We start from the raw sequence: 23,681 nt of genomic DNA on the forward strand, positions 1-23,681 counted from the left end.
AGCCATCTGCGGAACTATCTCTATATCCCTTTGAGAAAGAATCATGCTTGCTATCACCTGTGTCAGAGAAGCCCAGAATCCACTGTTTTTCAGAATATCGACAGCACCATTCAGATTTGCGTCTCGCATCAGAGTACACACAAACTCATCAGCAACTAGAAGATAAATATTGGCTATAAATCTGACAAAAACAATTTGTATTGCATTGAAGATTAATTAAAAATATCAGTTTATATTGCTATCAAATTTAGAGAAAGTTGTTTCATAAAAATGCTTTTATAAAGTTTTGGGATTTTCATTCTAAAGAATTTTAAAAAGATGTTTTTTCATGTAAGATTTCAAAACCATACTGACCTGAAAGCAGTGGCATCTGATCTGCAATCATCTTGATGTTAAACACAGTCTGACTAATAATTGGCTGAACTTCACGGAACATGTCAGTTCCTCTTAGGTATGTCACAAGGTCATTACAGGCAGTTATACCACTGTAAATAGAATAATTAGCAACACTACAAATGACATAGTCATTGTGATAAAAATTTACAGCAATCAGTCATTTTATTACAATACCCTCCATGTTGACAATGACAATACTTTATTACCCGTGAGGGAATTCTTGTGTAAAGTACAGAGCTCAAACATTGATAAAATGATTAAATTATTTCCATACAATAAATAACAGACAAATAACACGCTAACAAGGTAAGACAAACACTAGGAATCATTTAAAAGATTAATACTGGATGGAACAAAGGATTTCATGGTACGATTGGATTTAAAACAGGGTAAATTATAATAATTATATTGCCAATACAACAGTAAATGAGGAAATATTCTTACTGTGAAATGTAATAATTCATTGGTGTGTGTGTGTGTGTGTGTGTATTTGTGTTTCTGTTTCTCAGGGGGTTCCCCCGACTCTCTCTCTCTCACACGCACCCACGCATGCACGCACGCACGCACCCACACACACACTTCAAAATTCCTGGATCAGCCCATGTGATTGTTTTTCATGTCTCTCATTATTGGGATCATGGACCCTAGTAATACATCAATCCCAAGGTATTGGAGGCTGGGTTGGTTGCTTTGATGTTTTACGCTGCACTCAGCAATATTCCAGCTATGTTCTCTATATATAATCGAGTCTGGACCAGACAATCCAGTGATCAACAGCATCAGCATCAATGTACGCAATTGGGATACGATGACATATGTCAACCAAGTCAGCAAGCCTGACCACCTGATCCTGTTAGTCACCTCTTACAACAAGCATGGGATGCTGAAGACCAATTCATTGGTTTCTGGGAGGTTGGGATCACCTTGTACAACAGCACTCAGTTCCACAAAGCAACTGTAGAACATCCGTAAATGTAAGGTATGGCAAAGTATGTTAAGTATTGTCTTACTGCCATGATTACTTCGTGGAATGGTACCAAGAACTATAACATTAAAGCATTGGAAGACAAGCGATAATGAACAGTGAAGGCTTTGCAGACCTACCTGGCCATGTTTGGGGTCTGGAGAGACTGTAGGGCGGCCAGGATCGGATTGAACCATGTCATAGCCGATGTCCCATTCACTCTGACATTCGAGAGCTTCTCAAAGTTACCAATTAGTCGAAGTGTCGTATTGTAAACTCTGTCCCATAACGGCAAGCCGAACGTGGCATTAGATTGTTGAGGTGCCATCAGTGCTTCTAACTGTAATGTATATACATAGGGAAATCTGTGACATCTGAGGACTCATCAGTTTCAAGCATTTGTGTCTTTTTAAATTAAGTCAGGTTTGGAGGGCAGTCTTTAGTTCTAGTGTTCCCTTCACGGATGTTACAATTTTAATTATTTTGGATAAGCAAGATCATTTCCTGCGAATATGTTTTGTTATTGCTGATGAAAGCAAGGCCTTTGTATAACAATTTTGTTTGGTGTGGGAGACGAAAGTGATTAGAACATACTTTAAGATTTTCTGTAATTTATACAGAAAATGGCTAATATTCAAGGGGGATTGTAATATTAAATTAACTTTATACATCAAAATATATCAGGTGAGGGAATAGAGATTTTTTAGGTTAACAAATGCTAGAAAAGAAAAATTCCTGTTGAAAGTGATTGGAGATTGAAAAGCCTACCTCTTTCAGAACTTTACCGGCATCTAACAGATTGACAAGTTGTTCCAAGCTGGACGTCTGGTTGAGAGCCATGGTGCACATAGCCGTCTGAATGGCGTAACATTTACCCCACTAGAGAAATTAAATGTTGAACTAAACAAGGCAGGGTCACAGAGAATGTTGACCCAGGAGGCAGGATTGGACAGCTGGTTAAAGAACTGTAAGAAGAAATATAATATGAGCACAACTTAGATATTGGACTACTTTAGCCATACCTATAAAGCTATGTTAGAAGTGTTACTGTGAACATGTGACAATAAGGACTGACCATTCTTGACCCCACATTCAGCTACCATTAATGACATTCAATCAAATTGTGGCTGCCATTATCAACATTCAATTCAAAGATGGCTGCCTTTAACAATATTCAAACAAATGATGTAAGCCTTTACCAACATTCAATTCAAAGATGGCTGCCTTTAATGTCAATGACAATCAATGCAGTGATAGTTGGCTTTTAAGATGACAAATGTGATTAAACTTGCATTGCAGATCAAGAATTTTACCAATTTTACTACAGTGGAAGCTGTAGAACTGAGCCAGTTTTGTCACTCTCATATACATTGTTGTACCACATGGTTCTCTCAATTACTGCACATATCGACAATATTCACTTTTATTCACTTTGGTAAATCAACACATTTGAATTTGTTCATGCGATCAAATTTACTGTTCTCATTGAAGCATTTTGTTTTGGAGTCAATGTTTTGTTCAAATTTAATCTGGCTGGCTCTGGCATGAGTGGCTGTTGGTGTTCGAAAGCTGCCCCCATTTAACATGCCTCATCAGTGACACGTGTCGGCTCACTAATTACATGTACAAGTATACCCATACTGAACTAAGATTAGTTTCATTGGTGATAATGGATTAATTGGTGACAATACACATCCCCGGCCGACTCCTCGCCACGTGCCAGATTGGACAGCGCTGATTACTGTTTAAATATATTTGGACTGCTCTTTTCATGCCAAGATCTGGAACTGACAGCTGCTGGATTGCAAAGCTTTTAAATGATGATAAATGTACCAGCCATGGACAGAACTGAGATGTTTTGCCGGTGTTGACAACTTGCCAGATTGGACAGCTGCCGGTTTTGACAGCTTCCTCTGTATATTATTTTACTTCAGATTAAGGAGATAATTTTAACAAAATAACTTTTGCTGTTCAAAGCCACACTCAGCAATCACTTGACAAAGATTTGTAATAATCAAATCAGGCTCTCTCAATCCAGTGCATCTAATTACACACCACGTCATCAAGACTGACCAACCAATCCACTTAGACATCCCTTGCAACAATCATAAATTGCTAGATGTGTATATCTTTACCTGCAATTATCATCATATAGAACACTCAGATGCAGCGGAGTGAGTGAGTGATTGTTTTATTACAGATTTGAATACTTAAATACTTTCAAAACTGTGGGTTAACCAATACATTTGTTTGAGTGGCATTCTACAAATTGGTGGTACAGAGATGACAAAACGTTATGGATGATCAACGTCTTTCGCCATTGTCAAATTAAGAAGTTGATCATCCATCAAGTTTTGTCATCTCTTAACCAAACAGAAACTTTCCCCTTCAGAACTTACTGTGGCAGGGTTGAAAGTAGCAGTCAGAAGCTCGGCAGCAGTGTTTTGCCCAACGGCTGCAGTAAGGAGTCTGGCAACTTGCTTTGAGTCAGGGAAGACATCTTGTAGGTATATTACAGATGTAGAGTCTGAAATACAGGAAACACTATTTGAGTGGAGTTACCCTGATGCACCTTGTAAGTATGGTACATGAAAGATATTTATAATAATGATAATAATAGTGCACATTTCCTTTTCTTCACAAATTTCTACACAAAGCATGCTCTTGGTTCTATATATAAAAACACATGGGTACATTTATACAGTACAGAAAGAGGCTGAAGTTTATGAATCATAGCACTGAGTAATGAGGTGGGTCTTGAGATTGGTTTTAAAGGTATCTAGTGTTTCAGAGACTTTTAGGTCAATGGACAGAGAATTCCACAAGAACAGGGCAGTGTACAAAAATGATCTGTAACCAACATTAAAGCTGTAATGTTGTAAAGCTTGTAGTATGGCACTGCTAGGAGATTCTCACACTGTGGGCAAAGTTCACAGTCTTCAACATAGGATGGGATTAGCTCACACATGTATGTACAGAAAATTACCTCTGTACATCCAGCAGAAAATGGGTACCCAATGGGATAACTTTCCTGGCAGTATTTCTCCAAGGGACTCTGTTACCAGTGGTTACATATCAAATGTGTTTTTTTATGTTTTATATAGGTATGTGTAGCCTGATAAAGATTGAAATTTGTTAAAATGAGTGCATGTTTTTATATGAAGAGAGAGGATGACTATGGTCATAGTGGACAAGATATCATACTAGTATTTCTCTGACTCAGTACAATGTCCAATTTCGTTTTTATGTATTTTGAAATAACAAATGGTCATATGGGCTGTAGTGCTGTTTGAAAATTCCCTTATCGTTGCTGCACTTACTGGTAAATCTCTCCATCATGCCATTAAGGTATGAATTCACTGTCCCAACAAAATGAATTATCTGTTTGAATTTGGACCATGCTTCATCTGAAGATTGACTGATGTCCACCATCTTCATCACACCAAATGACCTGTAACACATGTAATCATTCTTTCAGTAAACAACTCACATTAATGTGGAACAAATAACCTATATCACCTTTTGAATTGGGTGAATTGCATTTTTAACAGTTTTTAACAATGCGTGTTTGTAACCAGTAGATACATGGATTATATGATTCACTAAATTTTCCATCACTTGATATGAAACTATTACAGAACACACTGAACGTTAGTTAAGGAAATATAATATTATGTATTTATTACTAAAATCATTTACTTGTGGTAAAAACTTTATGTCTGACAAAAATGGTATATTTTAACATCATATCGTAACCATCAATAAATTATCATTGAATCAGTCAATTGGCTTGGAAACTAATTGCTGCTGAGTGGAAGAGTAGAGTAATCTGTAAGTTGCACAGAACATTCCATTGGTTATATCACTGTATGTTAACTTTTGTTTAAGAAGGCCCATCCTGACATACAACAAATGGTTACCACTTTGATAACCCCTGATCATGTTAAAAATGACAAAGAATGATAATGTGGTCACATCTAACATTCAAAACCAACATCAGCAGATCCTGGCACTCTTTTAACCATCATTTTTGCGCAGAGAGATTTGAATCACTTTGTCACCCAAAGACTTACAAAGGGGAAGAGTTCAATCAAAGAACAAGCATATATGATTTGTTATCATTTGCAAAATCAACCCACGTTTCTAACATATTTCCAAGGACTGATTTTCCAATACTGTTCCAAATTGCTTCCAAGCTTTCTTCAGCTTTGATGGCTGTTGTTTTCATTGTCATGTTTCCACCGCTCTCCGACATGAACAGTTTGGTCATCTTCTCAAGGTCAGACAGGAATTGTACCCATGTGATGTCATTTGATAGAGGACTCCACATAGTACTTTCACAAAATTGCACACAAACTCCATCTTCTGTGCAGTTCGTTCCACATCTAGAGCTTAAACTGTACTGAATCTGAAGACTGGACAACTGAAAACATATGTTCATATAGCAATTAGTTGCTGCATAAAACCGATGTTTTATCACTTAATATTAATACAACAGAAGCACGCCTGTACTTCATCCAAAGATGAAGAACACACGTTTTATGTGTCATTTCAGAGAGAGCGAGTGAGTAAGTGAGTGAGTGAATGAGTATGGTTTTATGCTGCTATAGCATTATTCCAACAATATCATGCCAGGGGACACCAGAAATGGGCTTCACACATTGTACCCATGTTTGGAATCGAACCCTTGTCTACAGGGTGATGAACCAACACTTTAACCACTGAGCTACCACACTGCCACTTCATTTCAGAAGCTGTAGTATAGGGATGACAGGCTGACTTAAAAAATCAACTTCCATAATGGTTCAGTGTGTACGCAAGAATTACAAGTACGAGGGCCGATTGACAAGATTGATTGATAAGCCTCACTATCTGCAAGTCATTGATCAATATAGGTTATATATTCCAGCTTATATTACTGACATATCACTACAACAAACAATTTGCTCTTCTGATTATTGTTTAAGTGGATACTAGTATATCTCTATGACATCAGGGGCGATGGGCTAGCCTAGTGGTTAAAGTGTTTGTTCGTCAAACCAAAGGCCTGGGTTTGATTCCCCACATGCATAAAATGTGTGAAGCCCATTTCTGGTGTCCTCCACCATGATATTGCTGGAATACTGCTAAATGCGCGTAAAACCAAATTCACTCACTCACTCTATGACAACATGTACTGTCCACAACGAATGTTTTCACTTTTACAGAAATTTTCTATGTGAAGCTTAGAAATTATAAATCAACAGTTGTATGGATAATTATTGTGGTTACAAAACACAGAGTTACAATTTGTTTCTTGTTTAAAACCAAAGCAATATTCCAGCTATATGATGGTGGTCTGTAAACATGGTCCAGACAATCCAGTGATTGACACTATGAGCATCAATCTGTGGGATAAGGACACTGTGACATGTCAGCTAGCCTGACCGCATGATCCAAATTGTCTCCTCCTACAACAAGCATGTTTTGCTGATGACCAATTCTAACCCGGATCTTCATGGGTCATAGTTGCAGAGTTGCATCAGTCAAGGTATGAATACCAGTACATTTTAGAACAGACAGACATTGAATAAAAGAATTTATTTTACATTTCAGGGAACAACAGAGTTGGACATTTGGTGCTTTTTCAGTGTGTATCTCTGAAATCATATCTTTTGCATCTGAAGTTGACTCTTGGCAAGAATATTTCAGCTTGCCAGTGTTATGCAAAGGCACAATTTCACACATTTTCAAAAATATTTTGGCCTGTATCATATATCTTGGGGCATATGCACTCACTTAAGCTTCTTATTGATGCAAAAAAGACTTATTATCCATTATGATTTGCCTGACTGACTGACTGAGTTTAGTTTTACGCCGCTTTTAGCAATATTCCAGCAATATCACGGCGGGGGACACCAGAAATGGGCTTAACACATTGTGCCCATGTGGGGAATCGAACCCGGGTCTTCGGCGTGACGAGCCAACGCTTTAACCACTAGGATACCCCACCGCCCGATTTGCCTGAAACCGATAATTGAAACTTTGAGGTGAACAGTTTCCAAACAGGGAACACTTGCCATACATGGCAAACATCGAAAACTGTCGCATGCGGTGTTGTCAGTGTTTGCTGAACTGGTTCCAATCACATGTTGCGCATATGTTTTTGAGCAAGACATTAGCGTCATTTTGTCTAGGGCTGAGTTCTGTCTCCAAAGGAGTTATAGGATATTTGTAAAGAGATGTTCCAAGGGATGTAACTCTATGGGGTTCGCTTGAAATAATGTTTGGCCGGTGAAGGGCGCAAGACTCGATTTAATGCAACGTTCATTCGAATTTTTGTATTTAATATTGTAATCTAAATACATAATTTTGTTGGGAATAAATGACATGGTAGCTTCCCTGAAGGCTGATAGTTAGTATTATTGAGAGAAATGCATTATTTCTTTTTTTAGAGAAGTGTGGTGTGAAATAGTGCCTTTAAAGTCTGTTTTTCACAAAAGCATGTCAGTTTCAAAGAAATGAGGATTGCACAAGCTGAGATGATATCAGCAGTCTTACCTTCCCAGAGAGTCCATATATCTCCACATTCTCTAGACCGAGTTGTCGGAGTTTGGGAACCCACATGGAAGGAGGGTCATGGCACAGAATGGTGGCAATGCCTGGGTTGATGAGTGGGAGCACGTAGGACTCAACTAGGGTTGTGTTGCACAGAACATCGGAAATGAAGCCAGTATTTTGGGAAATACTTTTGAACTGAAAAATAAAACAAATATTGTTCATGAAGCTAAAAAATAAGGCCTAGTCAGGGTATCAATAATATTTTTCCATATTTAAGAGAAACAAAGAAAAATATAGGAAAGAAAACTGACAATAAAATTCAACATTTCCATTGGTTCAACAACAGTTTCTATTGACTGACCAAGAAGGAGATATCCAACTTTAAAGACACTGAAATAGCTATGAAGAAAACGTTCCAACTTACCATTGGTTTAACAACGGTTTCTATTGACAGACTGAGCTGTGTGTCAAAGCTAGCCATGACACCCATCGCCTTGATCATCTTCATTGGATCAGTCAACATGGATGTGAAAGTCAGGCCATTATCTGAAGACACAGATCAGTACCGTTCAATATATCATACATATGCACTCAGTGATGAATAGATAATATAAATCCTCATACAGTATGGAAATGTTAGGTATAAATACAAAATGACTTTCAGAAGATGGTCAATTGTAACATCTGTTATATTTGGGATTACACTTTCTCAGTAAGGTCAGACTAATTTTATTTCTTGTTTTACAGATTTTTGTCCTCAGAAAACCTAAAGGCAGGAGGGAAAAAAAATAAAAATAAAAATCACCAGTGAAAGTTATATTCCTTTTAAATACTAAAAGTATTATATTTTTGGCAATTTATGAAGTGTATATGGGGCAAAATACAATAAAAAAAAAAAAAAAATTGTGTGTAAGTTTACAGTTTTGGCCAACAAAAACATGAGGATTTTATATTTTGAGCGGGAAAATTAATTTTATTTGTTTTCTTATTCTTGAAAAAATACGACCGGCGGATCCATAAAACAAGAAATAAAATTGGTCTGGCCTAAATTAGAAATTCCAGATTTGGGTAAAATTGAGATTGAACTTGGACATGCTACAACTGACATTAAACAAAATTTTCAAGCACAAACAGCTGTTTAGAGACATATAAACCTTAAACTACATGATTTAATGACAGACAAGTTCAAGCATTCATAAAAACAATATGGTTCAAACTAAAGGTATCCAGTCTCGCGGATGGCCCTCCCAAGTAATATCCATGACAATTCCTCAAACATTTGAGTCAAATTTAGTCCTGTTCCTAGTAATCCTTTACCACTGGAAAGGCTACTCATAATTTATCGAATTATATGTTTTTGGATGTCATACATTGTTTTGGGACGTCGTACAGTGTCTGCTCTTGCTATAATGAGGGTGTTGCATCATACAGACATTGTAAATACTCAGATCATGGCTTGTGTTGAAGATATACATGTCTTTAATAAGCTAGCGACATGTTTTACAATTGTTCATATGATAATTGAGAAAACAACAAATAATCTTGAGCATCCAAAACCTATAACACAAGGATACATTGACATCCGTCTAACACCATGTACTGGGAATGTTGTATACATGTGAGCATGTCATCATATTAATTATCATAACAGCAACAAAAATTACAAAAGTAACCATAGTAACTGAAAATAGAACTTACTGAAGTTACACCACATGAAGACAAGGCCCACAACCAGTAGTGTTTCTGAGAAAGTGACACTTTGTTCATTTAAAGTTTTAGATTATAATATATCTCAAATATACAACCCAGCTTGTCCTGAACTTACCTTTGAGAATCTGCAGGTAGTGAGAGACTGGGATGAGCATGTAGGAATCGATGCCGTTGAGGACGCCCTTTGCTATGTCATGCTGTAGGGGCTTGTCCAACACCATGCCTAAAGGCTTCAAGAGGGAGAAGATCCTGTAGGGACGAAGTGAACAACATTGTCAATGGCAAAAACACCTGATATCACTTCTAGACACTAAGATAGTGGTTGTATGTATCTTAACTTTTATAGTTATTCATCAAATGTTTCTTCACAAGTAGATCATTCACTAAGATGACATGACCCGTGAAGGTCCAGGTTAGAATATTGATCTTCAGCCACCCATGCTTGTAGTAAGAGGCGACTAACGGGATCGTGTGGTCAGGCTCGCTGACTTGGTTGACACATGTCATCGGTTCCTAATTGCGCAGATCGATGCTCATGCTGTTGATCACTGGATTGTCTGGTCCAGACTCGATTATTTACAGACCGTCTCCATATTGCTGGAATATTGCTGAGTGCAGCGTAAAACTGAACTCACTCAATCACTCACTAGATGACATGAGTGAGTGAGTGAGTTTCACGCTGCTTTCAGCAATATTCCAGCAACATCACAGCAGGGGACACCAGAAATATTCTTCACCAGATGACATGACAAGAAGTTGCACCAAAACATAAGTTGATGTCCATATATCTTTTATATGTACGATCGCTAATTCTAAATCAGATCAAATAAATATAGTTTTACACCTACATTTTAGTGAATATTCTTTTATATCTGAGTCACCAAATTACAAAACTTAAAATGCTGTCAATTTCAAGTATTTGTTATGGAAATCAGCAGTTGTTAATGCGTATCAATGTTGTCAATGAGGGATAACACAACATGACTGTACAAAACATTATCGATTTGTTACCTTGTGTTTCAAGAACAGATCTCAGATCAGCTTAAATTTGAGAGATAAATTTCTATTTCCTCTTAGTATACAGTATTCATACATTTCTATTTCTATACAATTGACATACTAAAAATTATGTCTTCACAAGTATGACATATGTTGTGACATCACCACTTCATGGAATATCTTGTACATGTACTTGTGTAAGTTTTATTTTCCAAGTTCAAACAGAAGCAAGCGAGTCACATTTAACATCAAAATTTTGAACAGAATTTTATCTTTCCAACAATTCTTGTTGGTGTGGAGTGAGTGAGTGAGTGAGTTGCAGCGGTCTGTAAATAATCGAGTCTTGACCAGACAATCCAGTGATCAACAGCATGAGCATCGATCTGCACAACTGGGAACCGATGTCATGTGTCAACCAAGCCAGCAGCCTGACCACCCGATCCCATTAGTTGCCTCTTACGACAAGCATGGGTTGCTGAAGGCTCATTCTAACCCGTACCTTCACGGGTGGTGTTGGTGTGGAGGGAAATCTAAAAGTATTGCAGGTTCTGGGAGTCATCAACTTACAAAGAAGGATCTTTGACCAGATTATTGAGAGAGTTGAGTAGACTGGAGTAATCAAACATATTCTTGAGTCCCTGTGACACCTGGATGTTGGCCTGGGCGATCTCAGTGACCAGCTGACTGAACCTCTCCGTGCTAGCTGTGTAGCCTGTGAAGTCAGGAGTCACCTCGCCTGTGGCGTTCCAGATGTCGGTTATCTGTGGAGGGATGAGAAAACGAGTACAAATTACACTGGAGGCTTCATAGATTTTTTGCAATTCTAAGATACCTAGCGGTTAGAACAATCGGAAAAAACACACATTATCAGACAATAAAGGTATAGTTTTTTGATGACGTAACAATTGAATGACGTTATCCCATCACTGCGCCATTCTAGTGTGCCCCCTCGTGATCGAACCATTTTACATTACGTCATAATGTAAGCAACGTCACGATGCATGTCAGTTGTCATCGTCTCGTACGGCCTCTTACAGTAAACTACTCCGTTGCATCCCGTTTCTTGGTTTGCAGTTGCTTCACGCAGCTAACATCACTGGTAGAAACATTACGTTTATGTTTTACGATGGTTAAATGTGTCAATTCGACTCACAAGTTTTCAGCGACACGGAAACGTTCGCAATGTTCACATTCCCACAATGCAATCGTGGAATGTCGCTTGACTACTCACCTTTTCTAGATGTACTGATCTAAACTTACGTTGGTAGTAGAAATGTGACGTTCATATTGCCCCATATGGTTTACGTTAATGACAGGTGTAATTAAAATAAGTCAGAGAAGATATTTAATCCGAACGTAAACCATCATCAAACTGTTATCATTTGTTTTTTCTGGTAACGTTAGTCTTAACGTAGGGGGCAGACACATCAATAGAACAGCTCGTCTGTTAGCCCTGTGCGAGGATTCTTAATTTAGGTCACCGACACCGTCGTTTGTTTTCTGCCTTAAATTAATCGTAATTATCCTTAGAAAGTATTAAATTTGACAAGCTTCCTCGTACTTTAACTATAATAGTTCAGGGCGAAAGTGTGCTTTATTACACTCTACATGGTGGTAGAGCGAACTGTATTTCTTAATTAATATTTTATGTCCAAGGCCCCATGACAGTTACAATCTGAGACCTAAAAGATATACAGGTAGCTTTAGAAAACAAGCAAGATTATTTAATGAGTTCCATAAGCTATTGTAATGTAATTCTATTAACAAGATTAATATATGAGGTATCGATATTATGGACTCAGATACTTTTTAAGTTTAACACTGACATAGACCTTCAGACATAAACAAAAACAAGAACACGAAGAGAGGTGGGAGTTTTTTAGAAAATAGGTGGGAAGACAAATGTGAAATAACCGTGAATGATCACCTGTTGTTGTATCTGCTGATAATCCACAAGATTACTGAGCTCCTGGGGTAGCTCTGTCATGTATGTACAGAGAACCGTCTGCAGGTTCCTCGCCACAATGCTGGGTGTGCTGCTGTTGGAGATGAATGCTGCCACAGACCCATCCTGACACCGTGAGGTTACCAACGATTGATCGCTCATCAGTTCTATGATCTGGAAAGGAAAAGGATACTGAATTGGAGGAGCAGCTGTTCATGTTTCATGTTTTCATGCTTTCATATTTTCATGCTTTCATGTTTACATGTTTTCATATTTAATGTACTGAGTACCCAGAACACATTTAGCTGTGATTCACTAAAAGACCAGGAATAACAAGGATAGTCCATATCTTAATATAAAAACTAAAAGATATGATTGTCGTAACAATGCAATTCCAAGACCGTTGAATTTGACATAGCAAATTAGCACATAAGCTAGTTTTGGATTAGACAAAGGATCTACAGTAGTATGAAATGCAATATAGCAGAAAAGAAATATATGTGTTTTATCCTGATTAAGGGACACTTGACATCTTGTTTTCAAGCCTGCAGGGGTTTTCCCCAAGTCAATAAATGACGACAGAACTTGACATGCTGGTAATAGTATATGGTCTCACTCAGAAGTCCTAGTGACCATCTGATCTCACTTTACCGACATTCAACTAATGGATCATACTTTCTGCATGTCAATCTACCCATTCATCCAGGCCTGTGAGGTGAGGTGAGGTGAAATTGGGTTTAACGTCGGCTGGAGAATATTTCGCTCATATGACGACGTGCATGCGTGTGTATGTGTAGGTGCGGCTGCTTGTACTAGCCCAGACTTAAGCTGGTTTTATAGTGCTATCCCACTGAGATATCATGCCGCAGTGAAGCACGAATATCCCACTCAGACACATTATACTGACTCCGAGCCGACCAGTCCTTGTCGTACCCATTAATGCCGAACGCCAGGCAGGGACCAACAAGTACCATATTTCAACGTCTTTTGGTATGACGCGGTCGGGGATCGAACCCGCGACCTTCCACTCTCTGGGCGGACGCTCTAACCACTACACCATGGAGGCGGTCTCCATCCAGGCCTGTAGACCAAACTTAGCATTCATTGACTTATTCAACTAATGGATCATACCTTCTGCATGTCAATCTGCCCATCCATCCAGGCCTGTAGACCAAACTTGGTGACATTGATGTAGGCTTCCATTAGTGCCAACAGAGCTGGGGACTTGCCAGACAGTGTGTCAAGGGAGATGTTGCCAGCTGGAGGAAAACAAACTCTTAGAATCAGTAATATTTGGAATAATAATGCCAAAACATCTCTTATTTGTATAGCGTGGTGGATGTTGCCACCTGGGGGAGATAATCATTACAATCAATCCTGTTTGGACCTGTGGTGAAAAGCCTTTCATGAGTTAGTAATACTAACTACAAAGTAATACTAAAGTACCTTTAATGTCTTCTAGTCTATTGTTGATGACGTCCATGATGACCTTCATGGTGTTGATGGAGCGGGCCATGGAGTCAGCAGCAGCACGGTCGGGAATGCTCGGCCAGATTAGTGTGTTCATTGTTGTAGACCTGTGAGCAACATGGAATTGTCCAGGTTAGTTGGGTTAGTGTCTGCAGAGGAATCTTCAGTTTAATCTGCTCATTTTACATTTTGAAAATGGTTTAAACCACAACCTCAATCTACTAAATCCTTCACAATAACTTACTTTAATGGAGCACTGGATAATGGACAATAGACATAAAAGAAATTGGTTATAGGGCATGCATGTTTGTACAATAGGTATTCTAATACAATATTCTAAGGGTTTCAGGGGACACTGGACATATTTTTTAAAGAGGATGCTGAACATCATTATGCTATGGTTTCAAGAGGATATTGGACATCATTATGCTATGGTTTCAAGAGGATATTGGACATCATTATGCTATGGTTTCAAGAGGATATTGGACATCATTATGCTATGGTTTCAAGAGGATGCTGGACATCATTATGCTATGGTTTCAAGAGGATATTGGACATCATTATGCTATGGTTTCAAGAGGATATTGGACATCATTATGCTATGGTTTCAAGAGGATATTGGACATCATTATGCTATGGTTTCAAGAGGATGCTGAAGAGGATATGGTTTCACATCATTATGCTATGGTTTCAAGAGGATATTGGACATCATTATGCTATGGTTTCAAGAGGATATGGTCATTATGCATGGTCATTATGCTATGGTTTCAGAGGATATTGGACATCATTATGCTATGGTTTCAAGAGGATTTCATTATGCTAAAGAGGATATTGGACATCATTATGCTATGGTTTCAAGAGGATATTGGACATCATTATGCTATGGTTTCAAGAGGATATCATTATGCTATGGTTTCAAGAGGATGGACATCATTATGCTATGGTTTCATTATGCTATGGTTTCAAGAGGATATTGGACATCATTATGCTATGGTTTCAAGAGGATATTGGACATCATTATGCTATGGTTTCAAAAGGATATTGGACATCATTATGCTATGGTTTCAAGAGGATACTGAACATCATTAAGCTATGGTTTCAACCATACTCACAGTTGAGATGACATTTGCATGAGTATCTGTCCGATGGTGCCCTGGAACCGGCTCAGAACATTCTGGAATCCAGCGACATTGACGAAGTTGTCTGCAGACAGGGAACTATTGATGAGGCTGTTGGCGTAGGCACTGATGAGGTTGATTGTGTTTGTGAGGTCCGAGGTCAGCTCCGTGGTGTTCACAGTCGAGGTGCCTCTTTCAATCTCAGCCATCAGAAGCATAATCTGTATTCATATCAAACATACATGTTATATATCTTATGATGCTAATTAACATTATTTCTGCATCACTGAAAACATTTCAATGTCACTAACATCATAACTATGAATATTACACAGTTCCTGCACCAACCAAGACATACTCAATATATACATGCTGACGATTTATGCCATCAGAATCATATATTTATTCTGATATAACCCTATAGGTACTGTTGGATAGTCTATTTGTGTGTGTGATAACTGCAGGGATCCAGAAAATAACTCATCCAGCTAATATATCTGGCAAGAGGCCCAATGTTCTAAAACAACTCGAGAAACTGGAAGCGAAGGTTATTTTCCTGCCAATGTGCAATCTTGGAGTTAATGGACAGACATGACATGATGGGTAGATATGATGGACAGATATGACATGATGGGCAGGTATGACATGATGGGCAGGTATGACATGATGGGCAGACATGACATGATGGGTAGATGTGATATGATGAGCAGATATGACATGATGGGCAGATATGACATGATGGGCAGATATGACATGATGGGTAGATATGACATGATGGGCAGATATGACATGATTGGCAAACACAAACACACTTCACACAGCAAGAATTCTAAATTATCAACCAATATCAGACAATAATCCTGCTTTATAATTGTAGCCTCCAAATACATCATCTCTGGGCAGGTAACCAGTTGTTGATGACAGAACCATAGCTGGGGTAGGATGACATCAGATGAACCATCTGATCTTGATATCATCAGGTTTCATGCCATGGACACTTAACGGGAGAGTGAGTGAGTGAGTTTTATGCCGCTATTAGCAATATTCAAGCAATATCATGGCAGGGGACACCAGAAATGGGCTTCATACATCATACCCATGTAGGGAATCAAACCCGGGTCTTCGGTGGGACGAGCGAATGCTTTTAACACGAGGCTACCCCATCCCATCACTGGAGAAATATGGATGTACATAAAGAGCATGCACTGACCTGCTGGTAGAACTGGTACCCCTGGGCAATACCGGTGATGGACTGCCACCTTAGGACAGTGGTGTTGATGGAACACATCTGCTGCTGCAGGTACTGCAGAGCTGATGTATTGGATGGGGTTACAAATGCATCCCATAATGCACTGCTACAGAGAGTAGTTTCAGGATCTGGTGACTGCAACAGCTCCTGAAGCTGAAAGGAAACCAAGGAGTTTGGTTTAGTACTATTCGGTTCAACAGTATTTTAGTTACAGCAGCCTTTTAGAAGTTAAACACGCTAAGCTTGTTAAACCAAAAGTCAATAGTGCTGACTACCACAGAAATTCTGAGTAAGTCTGGGATGTGTTCCAATGATCAGCAGATCCTGGGACTTAAGGGATGCAACTCTTCAGAGCCACACAATCTTCTGCTTACATGCTTCATGCAGGCGTGAGAGCATCTATCCATACCTTGTCTGCTTTGATCTGGAGTTGAAGAACCTGCTCCAGCCAGCGGGAGTCTGTCATGATTGGAAGAAGAACACGACCCAGTTCAGTGTTCCTCACAAGCAGCTCAAGGCTCAGAGGCTGCCCTGTAACAGGGAATCATCATCATCATCATCAGAAACTATCCGTCAAACAATCATGTTGAACTGTTGATAATTTCTGACCTTCAGATATTACACATTACTGGCACCGTGTACATGGTTTCCTTTTCACTGTTACTCATAATGAATAAGAAAGTTAATGATAAACAAGAAATTAATTTGTAATGGCCTTCTTCCATTGTTATCAAGAGAAATGTTTGCTACCATTCGTAAAAAAACTGTCTGAAAATAACATCATGGAATATTCACTGACAAGAGAGAAAAGAGATTTGACCTGATATTGTTTTGAGGTTGTCATTGAAGTACTTCAGATACAGGTCCAAGATCTTGAGAGACATAGCCACTGTTTTCCAGTCAGATGTATTCCCAAGACTTTGTTGAAGTGAATCAATTCTGCAAAACAAGATTGACAGTTCACTCAGTTATCTGCAGAAATCTGAAAAAAAATGGATTCCATCAACTAATTTGGCTTTGTCAATTAAAAATAAAAGAAAAGGTCCAAAGTTTGACAATAAGGCATCTGAATGGGCATACGTGTAACGAAACAAACAAATCTATAATACAATAATGGCCTCATCACATTTTTTTAAACTCGATCATTAGTCCTTACATTATCAGTGTACAATGACACAGTACCTCCATTTAATTGTTAACAATGCTGAAGGCATTCATAACTAAAAGCTGAAAAATATACATTGAAAATCACAATAGAGTTTACTTACACTGAGTTTATGTAAGCTGGGTAGTCCCTCATGGCTGCAGCTGACTGTTGCTCCGACACTTGAAGCAGGGCTGTCATGTTCACCTGGGACAAGCGTTCAAGGTCATAGTCTCCAAAGGTGACATTCCTCACCCCCACCAGTTCCATGATTTTGTTGTTGAGCTGCTGGTAGACTGCCATGTAGGATGTCATGTTGAATGGCTGACTTCCCATCTGCTGAAACTGGGGGGACAAAACGCAAATGTCTATAATTATTTTCCTTGAGTTTGAGTTCAATTCTGCTTTCAAAAGTATCTAATTTCATCATGGGCGTCGGCTTATTGAGGGAGAAGAGGCTGAGAGGTGCAGGCCTCAGACATATATCACTGGTGAAACCTAGAATATGGATATGCTGTTGGCAAGCCAAGAAGCACCATCAGGGCAGATCAGGGATTCATCCCATGTCGGCTGTCTGTAAATAATTGAGTCTGGCCTAAACAATACAGTGATCAACAGCATGAGCATCGATCTACACATTCGGGATATGATGACATGTTAACCAAGTCAGCAAGGCTGACCACCCAATCCTATTAGTCACTTCTTAGGACCAGCATGGCTTAATGAAGATCAATTCTAACACGGAGCTTCACGGGTTGCAAGACCGTATGTCTCCAAACTGCATATAATTTGAGTTCACCCCTGGATTAAAGAGAAGTATTCAAACCATTAAGCCTTGACCAGTCAATTTTCAATTCATCACTATGTTGGTATTCATCTAATAGGCTCTGCAAGTTATGAACTGCACATTTTCACATAATTTCCCTAATGTAGAAAAATCTTTGAACACACAATGCCATTAACAAAGTGATCAAATGAAACATGTTATAATACACATTCTCAGTAAAGAACAGATTCTATCACTTATGTTACGTTGAGTCAGGCGCCAAATCGCCAGCACACAAAAGTCAGCATTCTAACCCACTCTGCCACCGTTTCATCCACAAAAGTGGGAGTCCGACAACTGGTAGTGTAGATCACATACTTCGTGTATACTTCTGAAAACTGGACTTTGGCATGGCTCCCAAGGCTGAATGCTATGAATGCACATTGCCATTTAGAAAGTGAAAAATATCCTGTCCATCTGATACATGCTATCTGTTCTCACTTACTTTTGCAACCAAGGCTGATACCATGAAGTTTGAGTCCAGCTCCTGAGCCATGTTGGTGAAGTTGAGTCTACAGAGCTGGGGCAGGAGGCTGGACAGGTTGAAGCCAGGGGCCACATTGAAATATTGCCGGAATACTGCCTCATCACAGAACAAGCTGGCAAGACGTTGTGGGTCAGACACAAAAGCAGAAAAGGCCATTGTCTGAAATATAATAAGTACTGTCATGGTTGGTTAGAAACTGCAATGATAGAAAGGAAACTTCTCAATTAAAAGGAGAGTCAGAAAAAAATGTTTTCCCAAATGATAATTTTCCTTTTCATGAGAAATAATTTTTTCATATGAATGTATTAATCAAGATTTTGAATTTTCAACTTAATCTCCATTTTCCGAGTTTATCTGGTGCATGGTGCTTGATACAGTTGATGCTTTGCTTCTCCAAGACAAAATTCACACTCATCAGCAGAACAGTTTATATGGGTTAGAGCACACCCATACACCAAGCTCTAACCAGCTATGGGTGAGGTGAGGTGAAATTGGGTTTAACGTCGCGCTGGAGAATATTTCGCTCATATGACGACGTGCATGCGTGTGTATGTGCGGCTGCTTGTACTAGCCCAGACTGAAGCTGGTTTTATGTGCTAGCCCACTGAGACACCATGCCGCAGTTAAGCATGAATACCCCACTCAGACACATTATACTGACTCCAAGCCGACCAGTCCTTGTTGTACCCATTAATGCCGAGCGCCAGGCAGGGACCAACAAGTACCATATTTTAACATCTTTTGGTAATATTTCTTATATTTCTTATATTACGGTCGGGGATCAAACCCACAACCTTCCGCTCTCCCGGGCGGACGCTCTAACCACTACACCAAAGAGGCGGTCAACCAGCTATGGAATAAAATCACATCGAAACTGGATGTAACTGTTTAAAAACAGTCTCAAATCAGAGTGAGTGAATGAGCTGAACACAATGTCACCTATATCAATGTGACCTAAATCATAGAGGAACGCCCAACATGAAGTCATAGATGTCCATCATGTATTTGTGTTCTTCTGACAGACTAAGAATCATTATTAGAATGAACCAGGATCTGAAACCATAACTAAGGGAGGCAAGTTTTGGGGAACAAATTCCTGTAACCACCATGAACCATATCCAGAGAATAAATATCATCATAAATATTATAAGAAGCATCATTCTCACCTGTGAATTCTTCAGCTGTAATGAGACCAGTGCAGTAATGGGATCGGGCTTCAGATGGAGCATAGCATTTACCAAACCAGTGAAGGTAGGACTTCCGCTGAACAGTGACCCAAGGTCAAGCGTCATGCCATTTACTGACATCTTCTGGAAGAGGTCATTGAGGAAGTTGAGGACAAGTGATGCCCCATTCATGTATCCCTCCACAGCCTGGAATTCGGAAGTGTTGCCAAACACTCGAGCCAGAGCACTGTAGACAGTGACCATATTCCACAGGTTGGTCTGATTGTATTCCCTCTCAAGAAGATCCAGGGTAGCAGAAACATTAAAGGATGGCGGGTTCTGTATCAGATTGTTTATGTTTTGGGAAAGCTGTTCTGACTGTGTCATGATGCCTTTCCAGTCAGGAACAACCGACATGTTGTTCAATCCTGCAATGACTCTCTCAAGGTCAAGGTTACGGACAAGGTTGGCAACCATGGTGGATGTATTCAGGTTGCAGATGGCTTGTGTTAAAGCAGAGAAGTCAAATGTCGATGGCAGGTACAGAATATCTCTCCAAACGATCGGTGAGGTACATACGTTACTAGACGTGGGATCAATTAGTGCCCGAGCAAAACGTTCTGTGTCTTTCACTGGTGCTTTCATTAGTGTTTCCAGCATGTCGCCTTTCAATCCAATGGCTGTTATCACATCCCGGAGGATGGGGACCTGATTAAACATGGAGGTGAGAGTCAAACTCTTGTTCTGGAGACCCATTATGTTCTCGTTGAGCAGTCTCATCACAGCCTCCATCACTATGCCGTACTGGCGGAATGGTTCTTGCATCAGCAGTGGGCCCATCCTGGTCATCAAGTTCTCAATCCTGAGAAAATAATCATCAGTGTCATACTCTTGTTTGCTAGATAAAAACTATCAATGACTTGAGTGAGTGAGTGAGTTACGTTTTATGCCGCTTTTAGCAATATATCACGGTGGGGACCAATGGCTTGAATGACTGCAACATTAAATACTCACTCACTCACTCCAATGACACCAGAGGTTGCTAGTAGCATGTTTAGTGGTCTTCACTGTTAAACATTATCACAACCACATTCTCATGTTAATAAAGCCCCATTAGCATATATTTCAGCCACACTGTCACTCAGGTGATAAAACAATCATGATGACAGAGGACAGCTCCTGACCCTATGTTTGTCTTAGTCAGCATATTCCATCTTTGTTTTAACCAACAGACAAATCTATGATGTCTGGATGATGATGTAATAATTCATCAGTACGTCATCTGGTCCGGGTTGAATTGTCCACAACAAAAGTATACCACTTACTCAGCCTGTATAGCAGCAGGGTCCTGTCTAGCCATGGAATACTGCTGCAGCATGTTCAGCCAGTAGGTTTCATTCTCCCAGACGGGCGGCAGGACCACTCTGGGCGGCATCTGAACCCACCGGGTCACCTGATCCAGCACACGCTGAAACTTGTCTCCAACTTCCAGCCAGTTTACTTGTTCCGACCCATTCACCTGCAGCGACGAAACAGTTGTCAACATTTATATTACCAAGTTAAATACAACCCTACAAACTGATCTTCAGATCATATGTTGACAAATGTCACACAATGTCTTTCAGTGGCATTTAGAAGTTGTACATTGATGTCCAAGAACTGGCAGTTCACCTGATGAAGGGACCTGGAATGGTCTCGAAACGTTGTGAGAGAAATTAAAAAAGAAGTTTAATCCATAAAAATATCTTGGACATAAATGTCATACAGTTTGGGATGGCATTGTATACTCTCGCTGTACACAGCAGGTTGCATCACGCAGACGTGATGATAGCTTGTGTTCAAGATAAACTTCTCTTTAATAGGTCGGTGACATGTTTTACAATTGTTCATGTGATAATCAAGAAAACAACAGCTGTTCCTAAGTGTCCGAAACCCATAACCCATAATCGAAAACCAATAACTGTAAACCCATAACCAAAAACTGAACACCCATAACCAAAAACCCATAATCCATAAATGAAAAACAATAACTGAAAACCCATAACCCATGTTAGTTCTGTAAGACTAGTTTATACAAAACTTTGAAGTAACAGCAAATTAATCACAGCCATTTCCTTCAATGTATTTTAATCTTCCAAACACCCTAATTCCTCATTTCGACCTCCCCTACCGCACCTCGGCCCACCTCACCAAACTTCCTTATTGTGCTTGAAGCAGTGATTTTATGTCCAGGTTTCTAAGTACTTATGTGGATGGCTGAAATAGGTCAATGCCCAGATAATCTTTCCACTGTGGAATGTGGAATGATCAAACCATAAATGATAAAACTATAAAAGACAATAGTATTGGAATCTAATTGGATTGCCAAGAGAGACATCTTTTCATACTTGATGCAACATTGCAACATTTGACCCTACACTATAAGATAAACATACCACTCTCTCAATTCTTGGTATGTCAAAGGTTGCATAGACTTCGGGTTCCAGTTCCGTGATATTGATAGCACAGAAACCTCTCTGGAGTGCTGAGACATCGAAGGTCACACCAGGTGGCACTAGCAGGTACTGGGAGATGTCGGCACCAGGCCAGCATAGCGTCATGAAAAGATCGGTCACATTCGTCATTGCAAACAAAGGCGTCATCTGAAATGTAGTAATAACATTAATTAAAGTTGCCATGGAAACCTTAACTCATAATATACACCTGCCTGCAAACAATGAAATACATACATGTAGTCTAAGATAAAAAAAAGACTTTAAATTCAATTTCAAAGAGACTGGGGACTGGTCATTTATCATAGAAGGTGGTGGATTAGGTACTAAGGATTTATCTTGGAACTGTATCATATTTGGCTATTCTTTCCCCCATTCACATCTTACGAATAAAGAGGGTAACTCTTTTTCAAGGCAACATCCCTGATATAAAAAAGGACAAGCTCCTATATAATGAGCAAATTTAGAGCTTTTTTCCCTTGAAAATATAGTACTGTGTCATAGTGTTATGGCTTATTTTAATGTATTATCCTAGCACTAAGATCGAGACTGACCACTCCTATAGACGCTACTTCGGCAAGATTCTGAGGACTTATTCTGACCTAGAATCATCAATGGTGTATACAAGTATTGTTGAGCAGGTCATGCAGCTTACCTTTTGTGAGTTGAGGGACTCCATGAGGACAACCAACACCCCAGGTTCCTGTAGCAAGTCTATCATGGCCTGAAGCTGTGGGGACTGGGGGAAGATATCTCGGGGAGCAAATGAGGTTGCTGAAAAAGATACCAAGATCTTATAAAAGGCTCCACAGAAGACCTTAAATAAGACCAACTTTAAGTGATGTCCCTTTTTAGACTAAAACATGTTCAACCATTGTTCAAATCTTTATTTAAAATGTTTCCAACTAAAATACCAACAGAGAGTGTATAAAAAATTGTTTGTCAGTAATTCTCAGTAAATGGCTCTAAAATGTGCCTTAAAAATGAGCATTTTTTGTCAGAAAGACCATGTTTCATAAAACCTACCATTCTCCAGGATAAGCACATGATCCAATATTGTCTCCACAACAATCATGACAATTTCCATTGGTTTCAGCTGACTTCGGAGACCAGGGACACTGGTGACTATGTTTTGTGCAAGCAGGAAAATGGACTTGGGAGACCTGCAGTAATAT

At 39.3% G+C, this 23,681-nt stretch overlaps 2 protein-coding genes across 3 annotated transcripts in view; both read right to left on the reverse strand.

Annotated features, from left to right (window-relative positions):
• The window catches only part of LOC124278011 (phospholipid-transporting ATPase ABCA1-like), a 55,373-nt gene extending 53,677 nt beyond the window's left edge, over nucleotides 1-1,696 (reverse strand). For both annotated transcript variants that reach the window (XM_046713742.1, XM_046713741.1), the window contains exons 1-3: nucleotides 1,501-1,696; nucleotides 355-485; nucleotides 58-155 (exon numbers count right to left, since the gene is read on the reverse strand). In XM_046713742.1, the coding sequence (XP_046569698.1) occupies nucleotides 58-155; nucleotides 355-485; nucleotides 1,501-1,688 (417 nt within the window). In that variant the 5' untranslated portion in view covers nucleotides 1,689-1,696. The remainder of the gene's footprint in view (nucleotides 1-57; nucleotides 156-354; nucleotides 486-1,500) is intronic.
• Nucleotides 1,570-23,681, reverse strand: part of LOC124278012 — a 41,327-nt gene continuing 19,215 nt past the window's right edge. Inside the window, exons 17-39 of the mRNA XM_046713743.1 lie at nucleotides 23,533-23,669; nucleotides 23,162-23,280; nucleotides 22,450-22,656; nucleotides 21,340-21,533; nucleotides 20,015-20,876; nucleotides 18,807-19,007; nucleotides 17,660-17,880; nucleotides 17,212-17,330; nucleotides 16,801-16,922; nucleotides 16,353-16,544; nucleotides 15,137-15,363; nucleotides 14,001-14,131; nucleotides 13,686-13,813; nucleotides 12,537-12,728; nucleotides 11,177-11,370; nucleotides 9,726-9,859; nucleotides 8,325-8,446; nucleotides 7,901-8,095; nucleotides 5,500-5,783; nucleotides 4,681-4,811; nucleotides 3,760-3,887; nucleotides 2,129-2,325; nucleotides 1,570-1,700 (exon numbers count right to left, since the gene is read on the reverse strand). Coding sequence (XP_046569699.1) covers nucleotides 2,152-2,325; nucleotides 3,760-3,887; nucleotides 4,681-4,811; nucleotides 5,500-5,783; nucleotides 7,901-8,095; nucleotides 8,325-8,446; nucleotides 9,726-9,859; nucleotides 11,177-11,370; nucleotides 12,537-12,728; nucleotides 13,686-13,813; nucleotides 14,001-14,131; nucleotides 15,137-15,363; nucleotides 16,353-16,544; nucleotides 16,801-16,922; nucleotides 17,212-17,330; nucleotides 17,660-17,880; nucleotides 18,807-19,007; nucleotides 20,015-20,876; nucleotides 21,340-21,533; nucleotides 22,450-22,656; nucleotides 23,162-23,280; nucleotides 23,533-23,669 — 4,414 coding nt within the window. The 3' untranslated portion in view covers nucleotides 1,570-1,700; nucleotides 2,129-2,151. The remainder of the gene's footprint in view (nucleotides 1,701-2,128; nucleotides 2,326-3,759; nucleotides 3,888-4,680; nucleotides 4,812-5,499; nucleotides 5,784-7,900; nucleotides 8,096-8,324; nucleotides 8,447-9,725; nucleotides 9,860-11,176; nucleotides 11,371-12,536; nucleotides 12,729-13,685; nucleotides 13,814-14,000; nucleotides 14,132-15,136; nucleotides 15,364-16,352; nucleotides 16,545-16,800; nucleotides 16,923-17,211; nucleotides 17,331-17,659; nucleotides 17,881-18,806; nucleotides 19,008-20,014; nucleotides 20,877-21,339; nucleotides 21,534-22,449; nucleotides 22,657-23,161; nucleotides 23,281-23,532; nucleotides 23,670-23,681) is intronic.

This window comes from Haliotis rubra, unplaced genomic scaffold, assembly GCF_003918875.1.
Source record: "Haliotis rubra isolate DU_JTF1 unplaced genomic scaffold, ASM391887v1 Scf23, whole genome shotgun sequence".
NCBI classification, from domain to species: Eukaryota; Metazoa; Mollusca; class Gastropoda; order Lepetellida; family Haliotidae; genus Haliotis; species Haliotis rubra.